This window comes from Myotis brandtii, unplaced genomic scaffold, assembly GCF_000412655.1.
Source record: "Myotis brandtii unplaced genomic scaffold, ASM41265v1 scaffold53, whole genome shotgun sequence".
Classification (NCBI taxonomy): Eukaryota; Metazoa; Chordata; class Mammalia; order Chiroptera; family Vespertilionidae; genus Myotis; species Myotis brandtii.
This window is the reverse complement of record NW_005369942.1, coordinates 1,267,765-1,293,536: the sequence shown is the minus strand read 5'-3', so window position 1 is coordinate 1,293,536 and position 25,772 is coordinate 1,267,765. Positions and strand designations below refer to the sequence as shown.

General features: G+C 38.4%; 1 protein-coding gene across 6 annotated transcripts in view; it reads right to left on the bottom strand.

Moving 5' to 3' along the window:
- ELF2 (E74-like factor 2 (ets domain transcription factor)) overlaps nt 1-25,279 on the bottom strand; it is a 94,912-nt gene extending 69,633 nt beyond the window's left edge. For 2 of the 6 annotated variants that reach the window (XR_001364313.1, XM_005877731.2), the window contains exons 1-2: nt 5,756-5,840; nt 3,570-3,809 (exon numbers count right to left, since the gene is read on the bottom strand). Coding sequence is in view for 4 of the 6 variants with exons in the window: in XM_005877731.2 (XP_005877793.1) it covers nt 3,570-3,644 (75 nt within the window). In the remaining 2 variants the exon portion in view is untranslated. Of the gene's footprint in view, nt 1-3,569; nt 3,810-5,755; nt 5,841-20,342; nt 20,427-22,608; nt 22,630-25,115 lie in introns of those variants that run through there. The other 4 variants (XM_014548956.1, XM_014548957.1, XM_014548954.1 and 1 more) reach the window with 4 other exon arrangements.
- Between the last annotated feature and the right edge of the window lie 493 nt (nt 25,280-25,772).

Sequence of the window (25,772 nt, the reverse complement as noted above, 5' to 3'; positions counted from 1 at the left end):
CATTCTCTCTAGAAATCAATGGAAAAAATATCCTCAGTGCTTGGGTGAGGATTAAAAAAAAAAAAAAGTCCAATCCTGTTTGGAACCAGATGCCCACTAGACTTTGTATTCACTGTGTTTTTAGAATTATATTTAAATCTTTTTCTCCCCCCGCATTAATCCTCTATTTCTGTGAAACCTATTTCTGCATGCTCACTCTCCCATGCAATCATTAGATTTAAATAATCAATTTTCCCCAAAGTTGCCCTAACATTTGATGAAGATGGAATTAAATATATAAATTAATTGAAGGAAATGGATGTCCTCCACAACAGTGACCTTCCCATCTCTCCTATCCCAGTATAAAGTATAGCTCTTTGTTTATTAGTCTTCTTTCATGTACTTCAGTATCAATAATTTTCCTCAAACAGGTCCCATATATCTTTTATACTTATTCCTCAACATTTTATATTTTTGGTTAATTTTCTGAAAGGGATCTTATTATCCATGATCTTTTATAACTAATTATAGTCCTTACAAAAGTAAGCTAAATATTTTTGTGTTAATTTTGTAGCTGCCAAACTTTTATTAGCTCTAATGAGTTTCCATGGATTCCCTCTGGTTTTCCCAGGTAGCTATTCATATTACCTACAAATAATAATTTGGTCTCCTTTATAATATTTGTATCTTTTTTGCCTGCTTGCAGAAAAATATTAAATAATAATGGTACTACCAACTTTAAGGAAAATAATTTAGTACTTCACCATTAAACAGGATTCTGGCTGTTGATTTGTAAAAGTTATTTTTTATAATGTTAAGAAAGTATACACCTATACTTATACTATTAAGAGTTTTTATCAGGAGTGGATATAGAATTTCATAAAATCCCATTTCATTAAGTATTTTATTCCTACTAATATATCATATGTCATATGTCATATTAGTAGGGAGATACAGTAATGGTTTTCTCAATATTGAATTATCCTTGTATATCCACATCCTATTTGGTAACTGGATTTTTAATATATAATTGCATTTTGTATATTTATTACTATTTTTTATGATTTTTACATCTACACTTATATAAGTTTAATTGTAATTTACTTTTGTGGTATCTTTGTCAGAACAGGATTATCCTAACTTTATAAAATGTACTACTTTTAAAATGAGAAATGAAGTTATAAAAATAAAGCCTAAACATGTATTAATAAGTCTCTAAATGCCTACCACTTTTGTTTGGCCAACTACTGACTATTTTTCAAATTTTATTTTTCAATTATAGTTGACATACAATATTATATTAGTTTCAGGTATACAATACAGTACCCACCACTTTTTATACATTTATTTTTTCTTCAGATTTTAGAGTTACGATTATAAAATCTTGAAGGTCACTTTTTCCACCCACCCTATATTTTACAGTATGGATATTATATACTACTATATATTATAGATATATTCCTGAAAAATTGCTTGTAAGATAAAAATGTATCTTTCAGCCCTAGCCAGCTTGGCTCAGTGGATAGCGTCTGCCTGAAGGGTCCCGTCAAGGGTTCGATTCCAGTCAAAGGCACATGCCCAGGTTATGGACTCCATCCCTCTATCTCTCTCTCTCCCTCTCCCTTCCTGTCTGAAATCAATAAAAATATATTTCTAAAAAAATTTTATCTTTCAAATGTTACTATCTCCAAAACTCCCTTTGTAAAATGAGAATATTTTCCAGGTATTAATGGCTTTTCTTTCTTCCTGGTATTCTCTTTCCCCAGATGTTTCTATTGCCCAATCCCTCACTTTATTTAAGTCTAACTAAAATACCACCTCTTCTGAGAAGCCTTCCCTGACCACCCTAATTAACATATCCTCTACCACCTCTCCATCTCTAGTCCTGATTTATTTTCACAGCCATTCTGAAGTATTTTATCCCTAATGCCTAGAAAATTACTTGACACAGGTAAGTGGTCAGTTAATATTTGTTGAAGAAAACGTTCCCCAAGAATAGTTTACCCCACTCTGGTGTAATACTACTTAATATGCTTGTGACCACCCTGTAAGGCTACCACATAAATCATTAGTCAAAAATACCTTGGTAAAATGACTATATTTATCAGATTCTCTCTTTCATAATTAGTTCTCTAAGCCAAGAACACCTGGGATTCCATGTAAAGGAAGAAAAATAATGAGTCTTGCTTATATTTATATGGAAATAAACTACTGTATTCTTTTCCATAGTGACGGTACCCAATCAGCACAAGGTAAATATATTCTGCCTATTGTTCTCGGCATCTCCCTTCATAGGGTTCAATACCAACAGAGAAAAACTATTAATACAAAGAGAAAGCTCTTGAAGAAGCAGCAATAAATGGTTTGGGTGATATGGATGGAAGTCCCCTAGGCCCCTGATCTCTGGTGAATCACACCTGAAAGTGATCCTACAGAAAGTAAATCTTCAAGGAAGAAGTAGACATTGATCACAAGAATAAAGTACGTTCTGTAGCTGTGGCTTCTCTTAATGGACTTTGAACCAGTTTTAGATTCCTATACGACAGGAGCATCTGAGTTACCAAGTCCATTGAGAACCAAGGAAAAGTAGTAAGCTTCGCTTTATCTCCTTCCCACTGAATTTGCACATCGCTATCTTGGAAGACTGACAGACACCAAGCAAGTCACCAGGCAAGCAAGAAAAAGAACCCAGATTGCAGAACACACAGCCTGATGCCCTAACTTGTTTCTCAGTCATGTCATTATACCACTATGCTGGTACCGAGTACCAATAACAGCAGTATCTTTCACAGACTATAGAGAAAACAGATTTTCTAAATACAGTAAACTCTCTATTTTCCCACCTCATGTCTGACCAAATATTTGTCCATCACTGTGACAGCATTATTGTATTTTAATTTAGCTCCTTCCCATTGGCGGTAAAAAAAAAGCCAGGCCCTGGAAATTCATGTATCTCTGGTACTATTATTTTTCTATTCCCATCTCTGATTCTTTAATGTCATCAATAACATGAAAATAACCCAAAACGCTAATAATGTAAAAAATTCTACATGTATAAAATTTCAAAACCTAAATTTTTCTGATTTACAAATTATCTAAAGTCTTAAATACACACACGCATATTTATAGGTTATGTATATATACATATATACATAGTAAATTAAAATATGATGTATCCTCACACTGAATTAGATATAAAAAACAAAAAACAAAGATGTCAACTAAAGGAGATACAAAATTCTAATTTAAGATGAATTTAATTTAGGCACAGTATATACCTATAGACTCTATAATACAAAACAATAAATTTTAAAGTCTCTCTCTCTCAACTAATACTACAGTATTCTCTCTTTCAATTTTTTCCTCCCAGTTCATTCCAACATATACATGTTCCAACAACTCAGGTGAGTCCAGCAGTACATTCCCTCAACCTTCTATTACCTAAATTATATAAAGACACATGATATGTACATGTACAATTTCAATCATACATTTCTACTCTCAAATACCTGTTTCTCATTAATTTCAAAACTAGTTCACGCACTGAAGTCTATGAGCAAAACAGTAACATAATACATTGGGTGCCTAACCTCTTGATTCTCTACTCCACTGCTGGAAAGCTCCAAAACAGAACCTCCTCCACTGTCAACCACAGCTGATGTCATTGTATATTCCCTGAGGAAGCTTGAAAACGCTATTAATCAGTGCAATTAAAGGTTCATGGATGATTGCCAGTGTTATAGGTTTGCATTATCATATCTTAAAAGTCAATAGAGGAGTGGAGTAGATGTCCAGCAATCCAATCTTCTAAAGATGATTAACCAGAGAGCCTAAAAAGAGGAAGAATTTGAAAAGTTATTAAAAATGTATAGGAAAGATATAAAGCACAACCTATTTTGCAATCTAATTTTTAACATTTGTATAAACTAAAAGGATATATGCTTATACAGCCCTGTGTCAAAAGAGGGCAGTAATGAGCATTCTACTTTTTAGCATTGCCAAGTTCACTGAAATTAAGTTCTTACCAAGCTACTGCACATTCATGACATTATGATATTTATATTCTAAGAGATAAAATGCTATAACTTTCTATCTTTATGAAGATGTTCTTTTATTCCTGAAATATTTTCATAGATATTTTAAAAATCTTTTATGCATTAAAAACATGAAATGTGCTGGACGGAGACAACTTCTAAAATTATTTGCCTATATGACAAATCAAAAGATTTATTGGTCTGTAAATATTTCACTGTTCTTCTTTGGCTCATTTAGTTTATTTATCTGAATAATTAGAATTGTCTTTTGCTATGGCAGCAATCTAATTTTGTGGTCACATTTTGAATACTCTACAAGAACTATAAAACATTATTTTGAATAGCTTATATTTCAAATAGAGTAGTTTGAAAATAAAGTAGTGAAATCACTTGGAATGCCTTAAACATTACTTTATTATTCTTTCCTCAATAATGTTTTTGCTATTGGTTCAATATGCAATATAGCAAATGGTTTCAAGTAAACATAATTCAGTTTTCCTCAGTAGGGATGAATTTCAATATGTACACCATCTAGATTTATGCATTAGATTATTCCTAAAAAGTTACACTTTATTTGATTTTGTAAATGTAAAATTTTTCAGAGAAATTACAGAGATTTATTCCTAATAGGATTTTTCATATAAAAATTAAAGAATGCAGAAAAACTAAGTATAAAGAAAAAATACATTTCTAATAAATCATTCCATTAATATTATATCCTCTATTAAGTTTAACTACTGGTACCATGGAAATGTGGTATAAACTATTTCCATAAACTCCTACAAGCAAAATAAATATCTGGGGAGGGGGGCAGAAATTTCACCTCATTACCTAAGACCATTCAGTACTATTAGTCCCCTTTTTTATCTTATCAACAGAAATGGAGAAAGTATTTGTATCTTAATAAAAAAATAAGAAAAATCCACAGCCCCACACACTGAAGCTCACCATTATCATATAAGGAAATGACTATTTTCAGTTTCTGTTTTCTAAACATCCTAATATATAAAAACCCAGGGTCCATCACATCCACAAAGACCAGAGGCTCGACCTAACACCCAGGCTGCCGCCCAGCAGGCTCTGGTGGGTGGGGACTTGTGGCAGCAGAGACCGGGAAGGGGGAGGCGGGGCCGGCACTCACACTCACTCACAACCGCACACACGCACAGACACACACAGCGCCCACCAGCTCACAGCCTTTTCTCCCTTTCTTTCCCTCCCTCCCAGCTCGTGCTCGGAGCCTCTCTCAGAATGAGGAAACAAAACAGACTGGGCCTGAAGAGGTCTGGATGGAAGGGAGGGTGGGCAGAGGGTGGAGCGGCCCCCACTGGCCCAGCCCCCTCCCAGCAGGGAAAGAGGAAGAGGGAGACAGGGAGGCCTGGAGGACTGCTAAGAAAAACAAAGAGAGACAGAGACTGGGCGAGATCAGGCTGGCAGGGGAGGGCAGTTGGGGGCGAGATCAGGCTGGCAGAGGAAGGCAGTTGGGGGCAAGATCAGGCCGGCAGGGGAGGGCAGTTAGGGGCAATCAGGCAGGCAGGCAGGTGAGCAGTTAGGAGCCAGCAGTCCCAGATTGTGAGAGGGATGTCTGACTGCCGGTTTAGGCCCGATCCCACAGTCGGACATCCCCCAAGGGGTCCCCAATTGGAGAGGGTGCAGGCTGGGCTGAGGGAACCCCCACCCCCACACGAATTTTGTGCACCGGGCCACTAGTATAGATAATAACATAAATAAATTTTACTTACAATTTGAATGTTAAGTAGTCTAAGCATCCTTCACTATTTTCACAACTTGGCAAGAGCTAAAACATAAACCAGCAGTTCTCTGGAACTAGTAGCGGGGGAAAAAGACAGTATTAATATAACTTTATTAAAAATATTGTTACCCAAAATAAGTGTAATTCAGACAGTATGTACTTATTACAAACCATCTCCAAAGCCTAATACACATTATATAATACATATAATAATAAATTCTTTCTAGGGTATTGAGAAATCAGAGGTTTTTATCAAACTTAAAATTGCAAGTCACCACTAAATAACAATTACTAAGTAAGGACAGATTCAACATACACAGCCTATGCCCCATATTAGGGCTTATATTTCAAGTAGCTACAGGATATAATCCCTGATCCCCAGGAATATAAAATGAGGTTTTTAAAAACTAACCCAAAAAACTACTGTAAAGCAATGTTGATGATATATTATTGCCTATTAAGTCACCTTCCTCCGGCTCTCTCACCTTCCAAATTTACATTCCAGACACATCCAAACATCCAAACCCTCCTCAAAAGCCCTCCTCCTTTCAAAGGCTAATCCACTGGCCTATGCCCTGGAGCTCAGTCCTTGCTCCATCAATTATTTCCTCTTCTTCCCTAACCTTATCTGTTTTAACACTGGGTCCTCTCCCTCAATGTCTAAACATTTACAAGACTCCCTCATCTTAAACATGGAGCAGTCCTCCTCTGCTGGAAAGCTCCAAAACAGAACCTCCTCCACTGTCAACCACAGCTGATGTCATTGTATATTCCCTGCGGAAGCTTGATCCTGCATACTCCTCCAGCTACTGCTTTGGGCCCTTTCTTGGATAATGTTCTAGAAGAAAAGTCTTCTATACTCTGTCTCCACTTCTAATTTCTCAGGTACTCCACCTTCTATGGAAGTTAGTCATCAATTACCACCAACTGAAAGTTTTACTAAATTCTGGTTGTCCAATCCAATGGACACATTTCTGTCTTCATAGGACGTAAGGGCTCTGAAGCATTGACACTGTTGCTCATACCCTCCTTGACACTCTATCCAGAATTTATTTCTCCCTCTCTAGCTCCTCCTTTTCAATTTCCTCTTACAGACTCACCCCTAATTTTCAAGGAACTTGGAGCAAGGCTACAATGGAAATCCATATATCGTATATGTAACTATTTTAAAAGTTATAAATCAAGCTAACAAGCTATTAAATTATTATTCTATCTTCCCATACATATTTTTATAAGAATCTAAAAGGCTAAGTTCTGATTTGAACTTCTCAGACTCCCTCAAGTTCTATGGGGGCATGGGAGAACCATAACCACTGCCCCCCCCCACACACACACACACACACACACACCTGGCCTGCAGCCTGTCTCTTTTTCTCTTCCCAACTTTGGCTCCACTCCATACTACAAGAAGCCACATATACATACAATTAGCATCCCAACCTCTGGCCACATGCCTGCAAACTGCTACCCTTTGGCCATCCCTTAGGCTACAGTCAAGAGAGGAGAGGATCAGAAAAGAGGCCTGTGAAGGGCGACATGGGCAGGGGTTCAAATACTCAGAACTTGACCTAAAAAAGGTACAGATGGACTAGTTCCGTTCTTCCCCAAATCCTAATCTTATCAGGAGGGGCGTAGGCCCAGAGCAGAGTTCCCACTTTGCTAAGTTTAAAGACAGTGCTACTCTCTGATCAACACTAACATGGAGGTATTTCCAGGATCCCATCCCTAGTCCTCTTCTGACTCTACACTCCAAGCTCCCTCATGTATTGGCATGGCTTCATGACTATCTCTCTTCCAGTCTAAACCATTTCATGGGCTCCAGTTATCTACTAGATACTTTCTTACCTTTACTTCTTTATGAAATGAAATGGGGTATGTAATAAGATGTACACATCTATTCCAGGATATCTGTGGCATACCATTAAGTAATCCAGTAAGTCAACAAATATTAACTGAGTGTGTGTGTGTGTGTGTGTGTGTGTACCATTACAACCTAAGCAACCATTAAGACCGAACGACCGGAACAACCAGTTGACCAGTGGTTATGACACACACTGGCCACCAGGGGGCAGACTGCCAACCGATCCCCGTCCTTCCCCCCTGGCCGGCAAACCTCCTGTGGTCCCTCCCCCCAACCCTCCCCCCGTCTGGCAGGCCCTGGCTAGCAGCCAGCAGGCCCCGGCCAGCCCAGCCCCGATCAGGACTGGGCAAGATGGCTCCGATAGGCTCTGATTGCCAGCCAGGCCTAGGGACCCCAACCATGCACGAATTTCATGCACCGGGCTTCTAGTCTATTATATGTTAGCACAGTGTTGGGTGCTAGAGATACAGCAATGAATAAAGCAAAAGTCCTTGTCCTTATGAATCTTAAATTCCAGTGGGGAGAGATGAAAATAAACAAAATAGCCCAGTCAGTGTGGCTCAGTGGTTGAGTGTCAACCCATGAACCAGGAGGCTGAAGTTCAATTCCAAGTCAGGGCATAGGTCCCAGTTGCAGGCTCAATCCCCAGTAGGGGGTGTGCAGGAGGCAGCAGATCAATGATTCTCTCTCATCATTGATGTTTCTATCGCTCTCTCCCTCCCCCTTCCTCTCTGAAAGCAATAATATACATATATATATATATATACACACACACATATATAAAATAAGAATAAACAAAATATGAATAGCACATATGTAGATGGTGATGAAAGCTAAGGAGACAAATGAACCAAAGGGAGAAAATATTTGGCAGGGAAGAGGATTGCAATTTCAAATTGAATGGTCAGAGAAAGATTCACTAAAGAACTGACATGACTAAAGACCCAAAAGGAGTAAGCTATGACTGGGGAAAGAGCCTTCTTCAAAGGAAAGATGAACTTCAAGATCTGCAACAGAGAGTACACCTGACTAGTTCAAGGATCAGCAAGGAGGCCAATATGGCTAGAGTGAAGTGAGCAAAAGGGAGAAAGAACAGAAGATGATGACAGAAAGTAAGGGCCATAAAGGCCTTCTGTAAGGACTCTGACTTTTACTCCAGAAGGATGACCTGATTATTATAAGGATTATTCAGATGCTGGGTTAAGAACAGGCAAGGGGCAAGGGCAGAAGCAGGGAGATCAGTTAGAAAGCTACTATAATAATTGGGTAAGAAATGAGTGGCTAGGACAAGTGGTAGGGTTTGGAGAGAATAAAAAGTGGTCAACTTTTAGATATATTTTGAAAGTAAAGTGGAAAGATTTGCTAGCAAATGGGATGTGGGTTGTGAAAGAGTGAAGAATGAATCTAAAGATGCATCACAGCACCAATAAATGGTATGGAGAAAAGTGTGGGAGAAGAATATATCCCAAACTAAACTCTTTTTTTTTTTCTTGGCTACCTTCCCAAAAATATTACCTCTCCTATTGTGCTTAGCTCAGTAAGTTACCCCAACACTCACACAAGTTGCCTACAAAACAGAGATCCATGACTCCTTTCTCCATCAATACCATCATACTCTTACTCTTGACCCCTTCTCTATAATCTCATATCTTCTGCCCTAGTTGAGGTCCTCTTTATCACTTCTCTATATTGCTGTAAGAGCCTCAGAATTTGTCTCTTAGCCCCTAATCTTGCCCCCTTCCAGTCCATCTACTGCAATATCAGGGTAGTCTGAGATAGAATAATGTCAGGCCCCTCTCAAGTCTTCAGTAGTTCCTCAACACCTGAAAGATGAAATCCCAACCTCTTTGCAAATTTTGACAAGCAAGAAGTCTAGGTCTATTTTCAGAAGTTATGAAATGTTCATTCTGATATGTTCAGGTATGTAAATCATGTATCGAATCCACGCTCACTTGTCCAGCCTCACCTTCCTTTACTTCATCTAACTTCATACCACAGTTGCTTGTAGTTTCCTATATTCTTCTCTCCTGTCTTGAACATGTCTCCCCTGCTAACCACTGGGCCAATTCCTGTCTTACAGGTCTCAGTTCTAATGCAACTTCATCCCCTCAGAGCTCAATTATAATTTTCTATAATTCTCTTCCCCCAATCACATTACAGGCAGTCCTCGGGTTACATCGGACTCGACATACATCGTTTTGTGGTTACATCGCCATCTCCCATTTATTTACAAAAAAAAAAAAAAAAAAAGTTCGGTCATTTTGACATATGTACATATGTGCTTTATGTTTTTTATTATTTATTTACCACAAGTAAAGGTCAGGAGTTGATATCTTTCTTTTAAATTTTTTTAATGTTTCACTTCATTTCTGCTGTGTATGCGCTCCATGTGAGTGACGTAGGTGCTTATGTAGGTGGGTTCCGACTTACGGCGAAAATCGAGTTACGTCGCGCCGTAGGAACAGATCTCCAACGTAACCCGAGGACCTACTATATATACCTCCCTGACTCAAAACATCTGGAAAATAATAGCCTCCAGCAGATCATTCACTTGCCAAGTCCTATCAACCATACCAGGCCAAACATCTATGTCTTCCCTTCAGTGTTCTTTAAAACCCTGCTCCTTTTTAACTCCTTAATCTACTCCCTACCAAATTCCCAAAGCACCAAGTTTTAAAAATCAGTGTATCCAGGTTTTTCAGATCTGTGGTTTTACTACCTAAATTAGTGTCTTTCATAGAGTAGGTACACAGTCAAGATGTGATGAGTGTAAGAATAAGCAAACATGCTCCAATCAGACAAGTATCTCCACTGTTCATTGTACACACCACCATGCTCATTCACATCCCCATCCCTCTCCTGTCACCAGGAATGTCCTCTTCATTTATTCAAATTCCACTTGTCCTCCAAGGACAGTTTTTTCTCCTACAATGACATCACCTCTTTCCTATCTCTTACTATACCAGTTCTTCCAATAATATTTATTGAATACTTACCATATGCTAAGCAGCACTATGTCAGAAACACAAAAAATGAAGTAAAAACTCAGCCTTTAAACAGTTTAGAGTCTAGTAAGGAGAAACACAGAGAATTACAGTGTCAATGCCATAAAGGAAACTACAAAGTACAGTGGGGACATAAGAAAGGAACACCCAAGTTGGCTTTGGAGGGTTCTAGAGAGACTTCAGAAAGGAGCCACCATTAGCTCTAGAACTTAGAAGAAGGGGTGAAGACTGGCATGGCAATAATAAGAGAAACAACTTTGAATAATGAATACTAAGTGAATTAATCAGGACGGAAGAAAAACTCTGTGTGAAAAGATAGCAAATCTAAGTAGCACCCAGAAGTAAATTCTGCTTGTACTATAATTTAGTTGCCCTAGAGTACAGACCACATTCTCATCAAAAAGTTTGTGTGTACATAAAGTGCAAAAACAAGGAACACTCAATCTATGATATTAGAAATAGGATGCTACATCACAAAGGACTAATATTACTAATATATAAAGAACGCTTGAAAGAGAGGAATAAAGAACCAAAAACCTCAAGGAAAATATACAGGTCACAAAAACATATAAAACGGGCCCTTAACATATGAAAAGTTCAAATTCACTCATAGAAAATACAAATTTTCAAAAAACGATATATCATTTCTCTCATCTATCAGACTGGTGAAAATTAAAATGTATGACACCATATTCTGTTGGCAAAATTGTGCAATTTTATACATTGCTGCTGGGAAGACAAGTTAATACAACACTTTGAAAGTGAAATTTGGCAATGTCTAACAAAATTGCATATGCATTTACCATTTTTAAAACAGCTTTATTGAGATATAATTAACACGTTTACCCACTTAAGGTATATAATTCAATGGTTTTTATTTACTTTTTATTTTTTAATTGATTTGAGAGAGAGGGAGAGAGCAAAACATTGATGTGAGATAGAAACATTGATTGGTTGCCTTCCACACGTGCCCTGACAAGGTATTAAACCGGAAACCTGAGTATGTGTCCGATTGAGAATCAAACCCACCACCCTTTAGTGTGCGGGACAATGCTCCAACCAATTGAGCCATACCGGCCAGGGCTCAACGGTCTTTAGTATATTCACAAAGTTGTATGATATCCCCACAATCTAATTTTAGAACATTTTCAGCACTCCCCCCCAATCCCATGTCCATTAGCAGTCACTCCCTATCATTCCCCAATCCCCAACCACTAATCTACTTTCTATATCTAGAGACTTGCTTGTCTATTTCATATAAATAGAATAATATAATATGTGATCTTTTCTGACTGGCTTCTTTCACTTAATGTTTTCAATATTCATATATGTGTAATATGCATTAGTATTTTCTTTTTATTGTTTTTTAGAAAGAAATGTTGGCCTGAAATTCTGCATTAGCAAGAAATTATTCTTAGGCATAGGCTTTATTCAAATTTACCCATGTAAAAGAACTACCTAGAATCAAAATATAAACTTTTTATAGTGCTAAATAAAAAGGCCCCCTCTAAAAGCAGCTAGGAGGAAAAGTGCACTTAGACTCCCGTTAAACTATTTACACAAGATCATCTCCTTTTACCTAATTAAGTCAAAGGTTTACAGCTTCTTCCATAGGACTAGAACATGGGCATGAATGGGCCTGTAGAACATGTAATAAACAAATGCATGCTTATTTTTATTTGAAGGATTAGAGTCCCTGTACCTGGAACTCTAATCACCAGGCAAAGGGAACTAAAGTTCTTGCACAGAGGTTAAAACACAAATCTTCAGCCTCAGCAGGGCAGGATCTTTTTAGTCTTGAAGAGGTATGTCAGAGGTCATTGTACTCATGGCAAGAATAAGGATACACAGCAGGTCATAAAGGAAAAAGACATAAGTGGAGTCTGGAGGACTCAATCTGCAAGCTTCCTATGCTCTCTCCTTCCCCAGAGAGGTCAGGCAGAGCTTACTCCTCTCCCCCAGCAACAAAAATGCACCAATGTGCACGCAGTGTTTCTGCCCAGGCATGCCCATCGGAGACTCAGCGCCCAAGGCTTCACTGCAGGCAGGTCACAGGGGCACCCTCTGCCTTGTGTGCACCAATACTACAGACCCCCAGAAGAAAAGCAGGTGTTCAACATAAACCGTATTGTTTGCACAAACAGTCTAGGCACAGTGAATCACCCTTATCAGTTACTGGGAACACCCTGAGAGCCAAGTTCCCAGATGCCAGCCAAGGGCCTACCTTGCAAACAGGCCTTTCTGGGGACAGCAGTTTCAAACTTGCTATGTTAACTATTTTCTGAAGAGCCAAGTTATTTAACTTCTTGAGATCTCAGAAACATAAGGGTCTGGAATGAAGAGGACATGGACACCATCTTTCCCACATATAATATATGGGAGGCTTAAAATGCTTTATCATTATAGACTGATATCATGATTGAGTTTAAGTGCTTCCTAGTAGATATGACATAGTAAGAACATCATCTCAATGTCCAAATATTATGTAAAGATTCATAAAGGCAGACTTCCTGGAACATTCTCAACTCATCCAGATGATGAAATAAAATATAAAAAATGAACTGGTTCTGAAAGTTTACTTAAGCACACCATTAGAGAACAAAAATGTAAGATGAAAACATTCAGCCCTGGCTGATTTGGCTCAGTGGATAGAGCGTCGGCCTGTGGACTGAAGGGTCCCGAGTTCGATTTTAGTCAAAGGCACATGCCGGGTTTGCAGGCTCGATCCCTAGTAGGGGGCATGCAGGAGGCAGCCGATCAATGATTCTCTCTCATCATTGATGTTTCTATCTCTCTCCCCGTCTTCGTTCCTCTCTGAAATCAATAATATATATTTTAAAAATTTTTTTCACTAATCTGTTCTAAAATGAATACACTTTCTAGGTCTTACTAATTATAATCTAAAATTAAATTTAAATAATCATGAAATTTAGAGTTTAAAGTATTATATGTTTAACATAGATTTGAGTTGTTTTTTCTTTATTAAGGTATTACATATGTGTCCTTATCTCCCCATTGACCACCCCCCTCATGCCCTCATCCTAGAATTGAGTTTTATAAGAAAAACTTACTTTTAAAAATTTTTTTTTTTTTATTGATTTCAGAGGGGAAGGGAGAGAGATAAAAAACATCAGTGATGAGCGAGAATCATTGATCAGCTGCCTCCTGCACACCCCCTACTGGGGATTGAGCCTGCAACCCAGGCATATGCCCTGACCAGGAATTGATGCATGCCCTCCTGGTTCATAGATCGACACTCAACCACTAAGCCATGCCCGCTGAGCAGAAAAACTACTTTTTTTATTCATGGATCTAAACTGCATCACTGTAAGGTTATAAATATAATTACTCAAAATATGGTCAGTTTGCTCATGAAAATACTGGAACTTTGGCCTTCAAGTATAGGTAAGAACCAAAAAGATTCTGAGTTTTAATACTAATTCTACAATCACTATACTATTTGCTTGTTATACTCCCAATACATGAATGTGACCTTTTTCTTAAATCATTTATAAAGCTTAGCCCTACAATCAACCTACCGAAATGCTCCTCTAAGTTTCCTCATTTTCATCGATTATGGCTGAGTAGAAAGAAGCCTATAGAACATATAAATTACCAGATTAGAAAAGTTTTTAGCTTTTGTTCTTTGGACACATTTATAGTCCAATAAAGCAAATTAACATATGCTAATTTAGAAACCAAAGTAGATTCGCTTTTGGTTAGGAATCTTTTTTTAAATGATTTTTTTTAAGAGAGAGAAAGGGAGGGAGGGAAGAAAGGAAGAGAGGGGGACGTAGGAGAGAGATATAAACATCTTATATATGCATTCATTGGTCTATGTGTCCTAACTGGGAATTTAACCCGAAACCTTGGCATATCGGGACAAGACTCTAACCAACTAAGCTAACCCAGCCAGGGCAGCTTTACACTATTTTATGTTTTTAAAAATATGTTTTTATTGATTTCAGAGGGAGGAAGGGAGAGGGAGAGGGAGAGAGAGAAACATCAATGATGAGAGAATCACTGATTGGTTGCCTCCCCCAAGCACCCTGATGGGGGACAGGGATTGGACCTGCAACCGAATACGTGCCCTGGACTGGGAATCAAACCCGAGACCCTTGGGTCCATGTGCTGATGCTCTAACACTGAGCAAACCGCCAGGCCCATATAATATTTTTGAACCACAGTGAACCTTGGGTAGCTGAAACCGTAGAAAACAAAACCTTAGATAAGGGGGAGATTACTGGACATGCTCATTGCAAATCTTTCTACCCATCCCACCAACACAAAGTAGAATATAAGCTCCACTAGTGCTGCCTCATAGCTATTTTAATCACCATTGTATATAGATAGACCTCTCAAAACAGTGTCTGGCACATAATAGACAACAATGTTAACCCCTAGCTCAACTTCTTCTTGTTCGTGGTTTCTTCTTCTATTTTATCATCTCTAATATATATAGGCATACCTCAGAGATATTGTGGGCTTGGTTCCAGACCACAGCAATAAGTCAAATAACACAATAAAGCCAGTTCTAATCTTTTTGCTGGTGCTGGGTCTTGCCACTGATTTGTAAAAAGCACAGCACTCTGGAGTGCAATAAAACGAAGTACATATGCCTGGCCTTGCCAGTGTGGCTCAGTGGATTGAGCATCACTGGTCCCTGGTTCAATTCCCAGTCAGGGCACATGCCCGGGTTGCAGGCTCGAGCCCCAGTAGGGGGTGTGCGGGAGGCAGCTGATCAATCTCTCTCACATCAATGTTTCTCTCTCTCCACCCCCGCAAAAAAGACTATTCCACACTGTCTAATCTGAAGTAATTTAAAGTTATAATTTTATGTTAATATGAGTTAGCCAAATAAAAATAACTGTGACAGTTTGTACTAGTGAAATAATAAAAGAAAAGATGTTTACATACCAAGTTATTTAGAAAGTCAGTCACGATACAACTACATGACGTCTTCTGTATATTTTAGGCCGTAATTATAGTTAAAGTATAGTTTTATAATACTAATATAAATTGGTTGAAGTTAACACAAGAACATTTGCCATTGCTATAATTGTATTACAAATTTAAAGTTTTATACATAGTGGTATTTTATTTTATTCTCAGAGAGTTAAATTTTAAGGAAGAAGTTATTTTCCCTGATATTCTTTATGAAGCTAAAATTATTTATTTTTAAACCCTACATCTATTTACTCACACTCAGAAACTGTTAAAGAAAAAAAATTGAATACTGAGCTGTAAATAAACTTTTAGTCAAGAATCAAGGTCACTGGTATGTTTTTCCAGTGGATTCCCACCACATTTAGAAAAAAAAATCTAAATTCTTTTATATAAAGATCAATCAGAGCTAGCCCACCCAATGTCTCTGACCTCATCCATCCCTCATCGCTCCTTCCCTGGCTCCCTGAGCTCTAGCCACACTGGCTCTGTTCCTGCAACACACAAAGTTTATTCTAAACCTCCTGTTCTCTAGGATACCAGGCTCTTCCAGATCATCAACAGACAGAACCCTCCTTACCCATCATGCAGATATCACTTCAAATACCACTCCTGCAGGAGACATTTCCCTCTTGGCTCCCCTTCCCAAACTGATACTCCATTTTCATGTAGCTGCCCTATCATTCTCTATTTGATATCACATTACCCTATTTCATTTCTTCATTATATTTTTCAGACTAAAATTACCTTATTTGTTTATATGTTGTTTTTAAAAAATAATTTTTATTAATTTTTAGAGAGAAAGGGAGAGAGAGAGAGAGAGAGAGAGAGAGAGAGAGAACAATATCAATATGAAAGTGAACATCAATCAGCTGCCTCCGCACTTCCCCCAACTGGGGATCGAGCCCAAAACTCGGGCTTGCGCCCTGACGGGAATCAGTTTAATGTCTGTCTCCTTAACAGGTACTACATTATCTTGTTTACTGCAGTCTTTCAAGAACCTAAAATGAATGAATACTATACTATTATATGCGCAGACTGATATGAAAATTTTGATATTTTCTAACCATTCTAATGGATTATATTGCTCTCTTAGGCAATATAAATATATTTGCAAATATAAAATAGTTTAAATATTTTTTCTTCTCTTAACTGCTTTAAAAGACATACACCTATAAAAAATTATAAAACTGTATTGTTGGCCTTTTAATACATACAAATTTAACATATATGACAATACTAACAACAGACAGGAGAGGGGAGGAAATAAAGCAAAGTTTCTATATTTTACCATAATTAAATTAGTCAATTAGGCTATGATAAAATAAGATCTATATTGTGCCCTGGCCAGATGGCTCAGTTGGTTGGAGGGTCCTCCCATACACCAGAAGACTGTGGGTTCAATTCTTGGTCAGGCCACACATCTTCCAGGTTCTGTCCCCAGAACATATGGGAGGCAACTAATCGATGTTTCTCTCTCACATTGATGTTTCTCTCTCTCTCTCTCTTTCTCCCTCCCTCCTTCCCTATCTCCCTCCCTCCCTTCCCTTCCTTTCTCTCTTAAAAAAAAAAATCAATAAAACATGTCCTTGGGGTGAGGATTTAAAAAACATTTTTAAAGATACATATTGTAATTCCTAGAGCAACCTAAGATAGTAACTCCAAAAATCTAGTTAAAAAACTAACAAAGAAATGCAAAACCCTGGAAAATATCTATTAACTCTAGAAGGGGCAGCAGAGAATGAACAAAGAAATAAAAATAGAAATGAGACAAATGGAAAATAACTAGCAAAACTGAAGACATGATTACACTAAATATAAACAGACTAAACCCTCCAATCAAAAGGGAGATATGGTCAGACTTTTTTTAGAAAGTATTTCATCTACATGTGGCCTATAAGCATGTTTTTTAAAAAATATATTTTTATTGATTTCAAAGAGGAAAGGAGAGAGAGAGAGAGAAAAAATCGATGATGAGAGAGAATCATTGATTGGCTGCCTCCTGCAAGCCCCACATTGGGGATCGAGCCTGCAACCCAGGCATGTGCCCTGACCTGGAATCAAACCCTGACCTCCTGGTTCATAGGTTGAGACTCAACCACTGAGCCACGCCGGCCAGGCAAGACACATTTTAAATTAAAAACAAAAACAAAAACACAAATAGGTTGAAAGTAAAAGAATAGAAAAAGATATGCAATGCAAACAGTAAGCATAAGAGAGCTACAGTGGCTACACTTATACCAGACAAAATATTACAATAGACAAATAGGGATCTTTCATAATGATGAAAAGATCAATTTATCCATAAGATTAAAGTAATTATACATGTATACCATACCAATTACTAGTACCCCAAAAGCAGGAAGCAAAAATTGGGAGAACAAAAAGGAAAAATAGATACCTCAATAATATTTTAATAACCCACTCTCAGTAATTGATAGAACCGCTAGACAGAAAATCAGCACAGACACAGGCGGCCTGAAAACTATCAACCAACTTGACCTAACACCTACAGAACATTCAGACCAACAACAGCAAAATATAATATATTCTTTTTTATCACAGATGGGACACAACTCAAAACAGATTACATACTAAGACATAAAAATGTCTGAATAAATTAAAAATGAAGAAAATCATACAGAGCATGTTTTCCTACTACAGGGGAATTAAAAATCAACAACAATGAAATCTGGGGAATCTCTAAATAACTGGAAATTAAACCATACATTTCTAAATAACCTATGAGTCAAAGAAATAATCACAAAGGAATATATTTTGAACTGAATGAAAATGTTAAAAAGCAGAACATATAAAAATGTATGAGGTGCAGCTAACAGTGTTTGGAGGAAAATTTATAGATTTAAATGCCTAGGTAAGAAAAGACAATCTCAAATCAATAACCTAAGCTTCTACCTTAAGAAACTTAAAAAAATGCAAACTAAAGCCAAAGCAAGCAGAAGGAATAATATTATAAAGATTAAAATGGAAATCACTGAAATAGAAAACAGAAAAGCAACTGGAAAAAAACCAATTAAACCAAAACGTGTTTCTTTGAAAAGAATAACAAAATTGACAAACCTTTAGTTGAAATGACCAAGTAAAATTGAGAATAGATAGATGCTATCAATTTTACAAATGAAAGAAGGACATCACTACCTATACTGGCAATATTAAAAACATATATAGGAACATATTATGAACTATATGTCAAATTAAATAGCTTAGGTGAAATGGACAAATTCATAGAAACACAATTACCGAAACTAAAAAATTAGCAGAAAATATGAATAGACCTATAACAAGTAAAGAAATTAGTATTTTTAAATTTTCACAAAGAGAAAAAGGTCAGATGCTTTCACCAATATATTTGGTGAGTTTTACCAAATATATTCAAGGACATAATACCAATCCTTCAGGAACTTTTACAGAGAAAGTAGAGGGAACACTTCTCAATTCATTCGATGAGGTTAGTATTACTCTTACGAATCCAAAGACATCACAAGAAAAGAAAACTTCAGACGAGTAGCTCTCATAAATATAGCCACAAAAATGTTTCACTAAACATTAGCAAACTAAATCAAGCAACATATAAGATTATACACCACAACCAAGTGAGATTTATCTCGGGAATATAAGATTGGATTATTACCTCAAAATCAATTAATATAATACACCATATTAATGTAATAAAAGACAGAAACCACATAATCATCTCAGATACTAGTGTGACCAACTATACTGGTTTGTCTAGACCTGAGGGTTTTCCCAAGACACAGAACTTTCAGTGCTTAAAACAGGAAAGTCCTGGGCAATCTGTGACCGTCACACTAACAGACGCAGATAAAGCATCTGACGAAGTCCAGTGCCCATGCGTGATAAAAACTCTACACATGCCGAAACCGGTTTGGCTCAGTGGATAGAGCGTCGGCCTGCGGACTGAAAGGTCCCAGGTTCGATTCCGGTCAAAGGCATGTACCTGGGTTGCGGGCACATCCCCAGTGGGAGATGTGCAGGAGGCAGCTGATCGATGTCTCTCTCCCATCGATGTTTCTAACTATCTATCTCTCTCCCTTCCTCTCTGTAAAAAATCAATAAAATATATTTTAAAAAAAAAAAAAAAACTCTGAACAAACCAGAGTTAAAAAGCAACCCTCTGCTAAACATAGAGATATGCTATAAAATACTGTGCCTATACTTAACAATACTATAGTGTACACTTAAAAAGAGGGTAGATCTCATGTTGTGTTCTTACCCCAATAAAATAAATTTTAAGTACAAAGTTTGTACACTCAAAACTACAAAACATCACTGAGAAAAATTAAAGATCAGTAAGTGAAAAGAGCCCTAGCCGGTTTGGCTCAGTGGATAGAGCCTGTGGACTGAAAGGTCCCAGCTTCGATTCTGGTCAAGGGCACATGCCCAAGTTGCGGGCTCAATCCCACATGCAGGAGGGGGCATGAAGGAGGCAGCTGATCAATGATTTTCTCTCATCATTGATGTTTCTATCTCTCTCTCCCTCTCCCTTCCTCTCTGAAATCAATAAAATATATAAATAAATAATAATAAATAAATGAAAAGAAATTTCCATGCCCATGTAATAGAAAACTCAATGTTGTAAGGTGACAATTTTCCCCCGAACTGCATTCCCCATCAAAATTCCAAGACTTTTTTTTTCAGACATTGACAAGCCAATCCTTTTTATACTGGACCCAGAACAGCTACACGTTTTAAAAACAAGAACAAAATTGGAGGGCCAACATTACCTGGTCTCATCAATTACCATAAAGCACATTAACCAAGACAGAACAGTACTGGCCTAAGAACAAACATATAGATAATGGAAAATAATTGAGAGTGCAGAAATAAACCTTTACATTTACAATCAATGGAGAAATGACAGTCTTTTCAACAAATGGTGCTGAGACAACCCATACGCAACTGAATTTAGACCCATTTATTTCACATCATACATAAAAATGAACTCAAGCCTGGCTGGTGTGGCTCAGCGGTCGAGTGTAGACCCAGGAACCAAGAGGTCACCAGTTTCATTCCCAGTCAGGGCACATGCCCGGGTTGCGGGCTCAATCCCCAGTGGGGGCCATGCAGGAGGCAGCCAATCAATGACTTCCTCTCTCATCAGTGTTTCTATCTCTCTATTCCTCTCCCTTCCGCTCTCTCTAAAAATCAATAAAAATATATTTTTTAAAAATGAACTCAAAATAGATCATAAATCTAAATATCAGAGCAAATACTATAAGACATCAAGAAGAAAACAAAAGAGAAAATCCTCAAGACTTGAATTAGGCAGAGAGTTCTTATAACAACAAAAAATTAATCTATAAAATAGAAAATCGGAAAATTAAACTCCATCAAAATTTAAACTTTTGACAAAAGGAATTAAAACTTTTGTGCTTCAAAAGATTCCAATAAAAAAAGTTGAAAAGACAAGCCACTCACTGAGATAAAATATTTGCAAATCATGTATCCAATAAAGGACTTGCAACCAGAATATACCAAGATTGTTATAACTCAATAATAAAAAGACAAACAAAAACCACACAAAAGTTTTGAGTATCTATTTCACCAAACAGGATATATAGAAATGGCTAATAATCATATGAAAAAAAATGCTCAATACCTTGAGTCTTTAGGAAAATGCAAGTTAAAACCACCACAATGAGTTAACCACTTCATACCCACTAGAATGGCTATAATAAAAATGGCAATAACAAATGTTGCCAAGAATGTGAAGAAGCTGGAACTCTCAAACACTGCTGTTAGGAATGTAAAATGTATGGCCACTTTAGAAAACAGGTTGGCATTTTTTAAAGAAGTTAAACAGATGACCCAGCATTTCTATTCCTAGGTATCTACCCAAGAGAATGAAACCATATGTCCACATAAAGACTTGTACTCAAATGTTCAAGCAGCATTATTTGCAACAGTCAAAAAACTGGAAACTGCCTAGCTGCGTGGCTCAGTGGTTGCGCACTGAGCATATGAACCAGGAGGTCACAGTTACAATTCCTGGTCAGGGCACATGTCCAGGTTCCGGGCTCCATCCCCAGTAGGGGGCATGCAGGACGCAGCCAATCCATGTATCTCTCCATGTGTCTCTCCCACTGATGTTTCTATCCCCTTCTCCCTCTCCCTTCCTCTCTGAAATCAATAAAAATATATTTTAAAAAAACAAAACAAAACATAAAACTAGAAACAGCCCTGGCTGGTGTGGCTCAGTTAGTTGGGCCTTGTCCCATGTACTGAGGCAGCGGTCGCCAACCTTTCGGACCTCACGGACCACCAGTTGGCTGCACTAAGGGATTGCTGGTTCAATTCCCTGCAGAGGCACATGCCCAGGCTTCTGGCTCAATTTCCTGTAGGGAGCGTGCTGTTTCTCTCTCTCACTCTCACTCTCTCTAAAAATCAATTTAAAAATCTATAAAAAAGGTCCTAGCTGGTTTGGCTCAGTGGATAGAGTATCAGCCTGTGGACTGAAAGGTCCCGGGTTCGATTCCGGTTTGATTCAAGGGCACATGCCCGGGTTGTGGGCTCGATCCCCAGTAGGGGGGCATGCAGGAGGCAGCTGATCAATGATTCTCATCATTGATGTTTCTATCTCTCTCTCTCCCTTCCTCTCTGAAATCAATAAAAACATTTTTTTTTATCTTTAAAAAGAAAATAAAAAGACCTGGAAACAATTCAAATGCCCATCAACTGGTCAACAGATAAACAAAATGTTGTATATTCATACAATAGAATATTCAGCAATAAAAAAGAAAAAAATACAGATAACATGCTACAATAAAGATAAATTCCAAAAACAGTATAAGTGAAAGAAGCCATATGTAAAAGACTATATATGTTATGATTCCATTTATATAAAACTAGTGGTCCGGTGCACGGGTTTGTGCACACTGAAAGGAAAATAATTAGAAGAAATATTTTAGCCGAACCGGTTTGGCTCAGTGGATAGAGCGTCGGCCTGCGGACTCAAGGGTCCCAGGTTCGATTCCGGTCAAGGGCATGTACCTTGGTTGCCGGCACATCCCCAGTAGGGGGCGTGCAGGAGGCAGCTGATCGATCTCTCTCATCGATGTTTCTAACTCTCTGTCCCTCTTCCTTCTTCTCTGTAAAAAATCAATAAAATATATTAAAAAAAAAAAAGAAATATTTTAATATTGCTATTTGCCCTTTCTCCCTTAGTGCCTGGGAGCCAGGCAGCGGCCCCACCCTCTGCTGCCACTGCCACTGGGCAATCGGTGGGGCGATGATCGGCCCCACTCACACCTGCCTTAGCCTGGCGCTGCCCGCTCACCTGCTCCACCATACCACCAGTCCACTCTAGTTGGGGCCCATGGGAGCCAGCAGCACCTCCACTGCTGCCCACTGCCAGCACCACGTTGCCAACACCCACCATGTTCCACACCGCCCCCTGATGGTCAGTGCACATTATAGTGAGCGGTCAAACTCCCAGTCAAGGGGACAATTTACATATTAGGCTTTTATTATATAGGATATTCAGAAAAGGCAAATCTACAGAGACAAAGCACAAATCAGTGGCTCCCTGGGGCTGGGGGTGAAAATAAGGGTTAACTACAGTCTAGAGGGAAATTTTGGAGGTGATAGAAATGTTCTGAAACTGGCTTGTGGTGCCCAGTCGGTATGGCTCAGTGGTTGAGCATCGATTTATTAAGCAGGAGGTCATGGTTAAATTCCTAGTCATGGCACATGCCTGGATTTTGGGCTCAATCCCTGGTGCAGGAGGCAGCCGATCAATGATTCTCTCTCATCATTGATGTTTCTATCTCTCTCTCCCTCTCCCTTCCTCTCTGAAATCAATAAAAATATATTTAAAATAAATAAATAAAACTGGCTTGTGGTTTGACACTTCTATTTACTAAAAATCACTGAATTGTGCACTCAAAATAAATTAATTTTGGAATTAAATAACTCAAAAAAGCTGATTTTTTTAAGTGCACATATCCAACAGAAATGAAAAAACGTTCAAACAAAAATTTGTGCACAAATGTCCATAGCAGCATTATTCACAATAGCTAAAAAGTGGAAACTGAAAAGTTAACCAACTAATTAATAAATAACATGTGGTATATCCATACAATGGAATATTACTCGGCAATAAAAGAAATGAAATGACACATGCTATGGATGCACTTTGAAAACATTGTGTTAAGTGAAAGAAACCAATCACTGAAGATCACATATTGCATGATTCATTTATATAAAATGCCCAGGAACAGGCAAGTACACAGAAAGTAGATCAGTGGTGCCTAGGCCTGGGGATGTTGGGGGAAACTTGAATGTGACTATTAAATGGATATGTGGTTCCTTTCTGGGATGATGAAAAGATTCTAAAATTGATTATGGTGACAGTTGGCATAACTTTATAAATATATTAGAAAACACTTAACTGCCCTGGCCAGGTGGCTGTTGGTTGGAGCATTGTACCATACACCAAAAGGTTGTGGGTTCAAGTCCCTGTCAGGGCACATACCTAGGTTTCCAGTTTCATCCCTGGTCTGGGCATGAAGGAGAAGCAACTAATTGATATTTCTCCTCTCTATATCTCTATCTCTCTTTCATTCCCCTCTCTCTAAATCAATCATATCCTCAGATAAGGATTTAAAAGAAAAAAACCCACTAAACTGTACATTTTAAATTGGTGAACTAAATGGTATATGAATTATCTATAATAATAAAAGCGTAATATGCTAATTAGACCGGGCAGCCGAACAACCTTCCGGATGTCCTGCTGGACAAAGTCGAAGCGGCAGGGCCGAGGCAGAGGCCCTTAGGGGCAATCAGGCAGGCAGGCAGAGGCGGTTACCGGTGATCAGGCAGGCGAATTAGGAGCGGAGGGGGATTGTGATAGGATGCAGGTCCGGCTGAAGGACGTCGGGGGAAGGAAGGCCTACTCTTGCACGAATTTCGTGCATCGGGCCTCTAGTATCTCAATAAAGCTGTTACCAAAAAAAAAAACACACACACACACACTTGTGCAATCTGTGAGCGGGTAAAGGCCATCAACACAGTTACCAATCTATTAACTTAGGATAGAAAAATCTCAAAGTTACAAATTCTTTCCAATGAAACTCTGACTTTTTTTAGTATACTATTATATGTCTGAAATGAGAAGCAATGATTGATCCATTAGTTAAGTCACTAAGTTTAAAAACAGGTTGACATTAAATATTCAAATTTCAGGTGCCCAAGATATTTCAACTTTCTACTTCATGTGTTTGCTGGGTGATACCTCAGTAACATTCATATGAATGCACTGTGTAAACTGTGTTGCACTGTCTATAAACTTTAATTATTCCTAAATTCCTTTAAGCGTAACTTAACAGCTTCCAGTTTTATATAGTCTTGAAAGGAAGAAACTCTGAAACAAAAACATCCAATCTTATCTCAATAAAGGGTACATACATTCTCCGGTGATTCTGGCACCAGAGAAAGTGCTTAATTTACCTCTCCATAGAGGCTCACTTATAGATAAAAAGGAAAGTAAATCTGATTACCAAACACTCGAGCACTGTTCTCTCATCACCGGATTAAAATTTAAACCACACAGCTGAAGTACATGTTCATGAGCACAAGAGAGGAGGAAAATTCTAGTTTTACAATGAAGTGTCCCCTCATTCACTTTAATGAAGTACTAAAAACTTGAAGGCTAGTCTGCAGCGAATCTAGGGAAAAAAAAAAAAAAAGAGCCCGGGATACTGGCCCACGAGAAACAAGCCGAAACTGAGCAATCTGGATTCCTCTTGGTGTGTTAGAATATTTTCTCCGTCCTTTGCTGACATGCAATAAAATTGCCCAACTGGAGCAAGAGAGGGGTTCGGGGGCCCCCGCTCGAAAAGCTGCTGGGGCAGCCCCCGCAGAACCCTCCCCGCGCTTCTTCTCCCGCGGCCGCCCCCCGCCCAAAACAGCCCGGAGCCCGGTCCCCAAGGGCCAGCTTCGCGGAGAGAGGATCCAGAAGGCGGTCACTGGGCGCGCGTAGTACAGAGCCCGTTCCTGTTTTGTTTAAAAACAGATTCCAAACAGAGACAAGCCTCCCTCGCCCCGGGGAGTAGGGGAAGTGGCAGCAGGGGGCCGGCGAGGAGCGCGAGGATAAAAGAATGGCCGAGGACAACCTGCCGCGCGCGCCAGCCGCCAGGGAAGGATAGGTGAGAGGC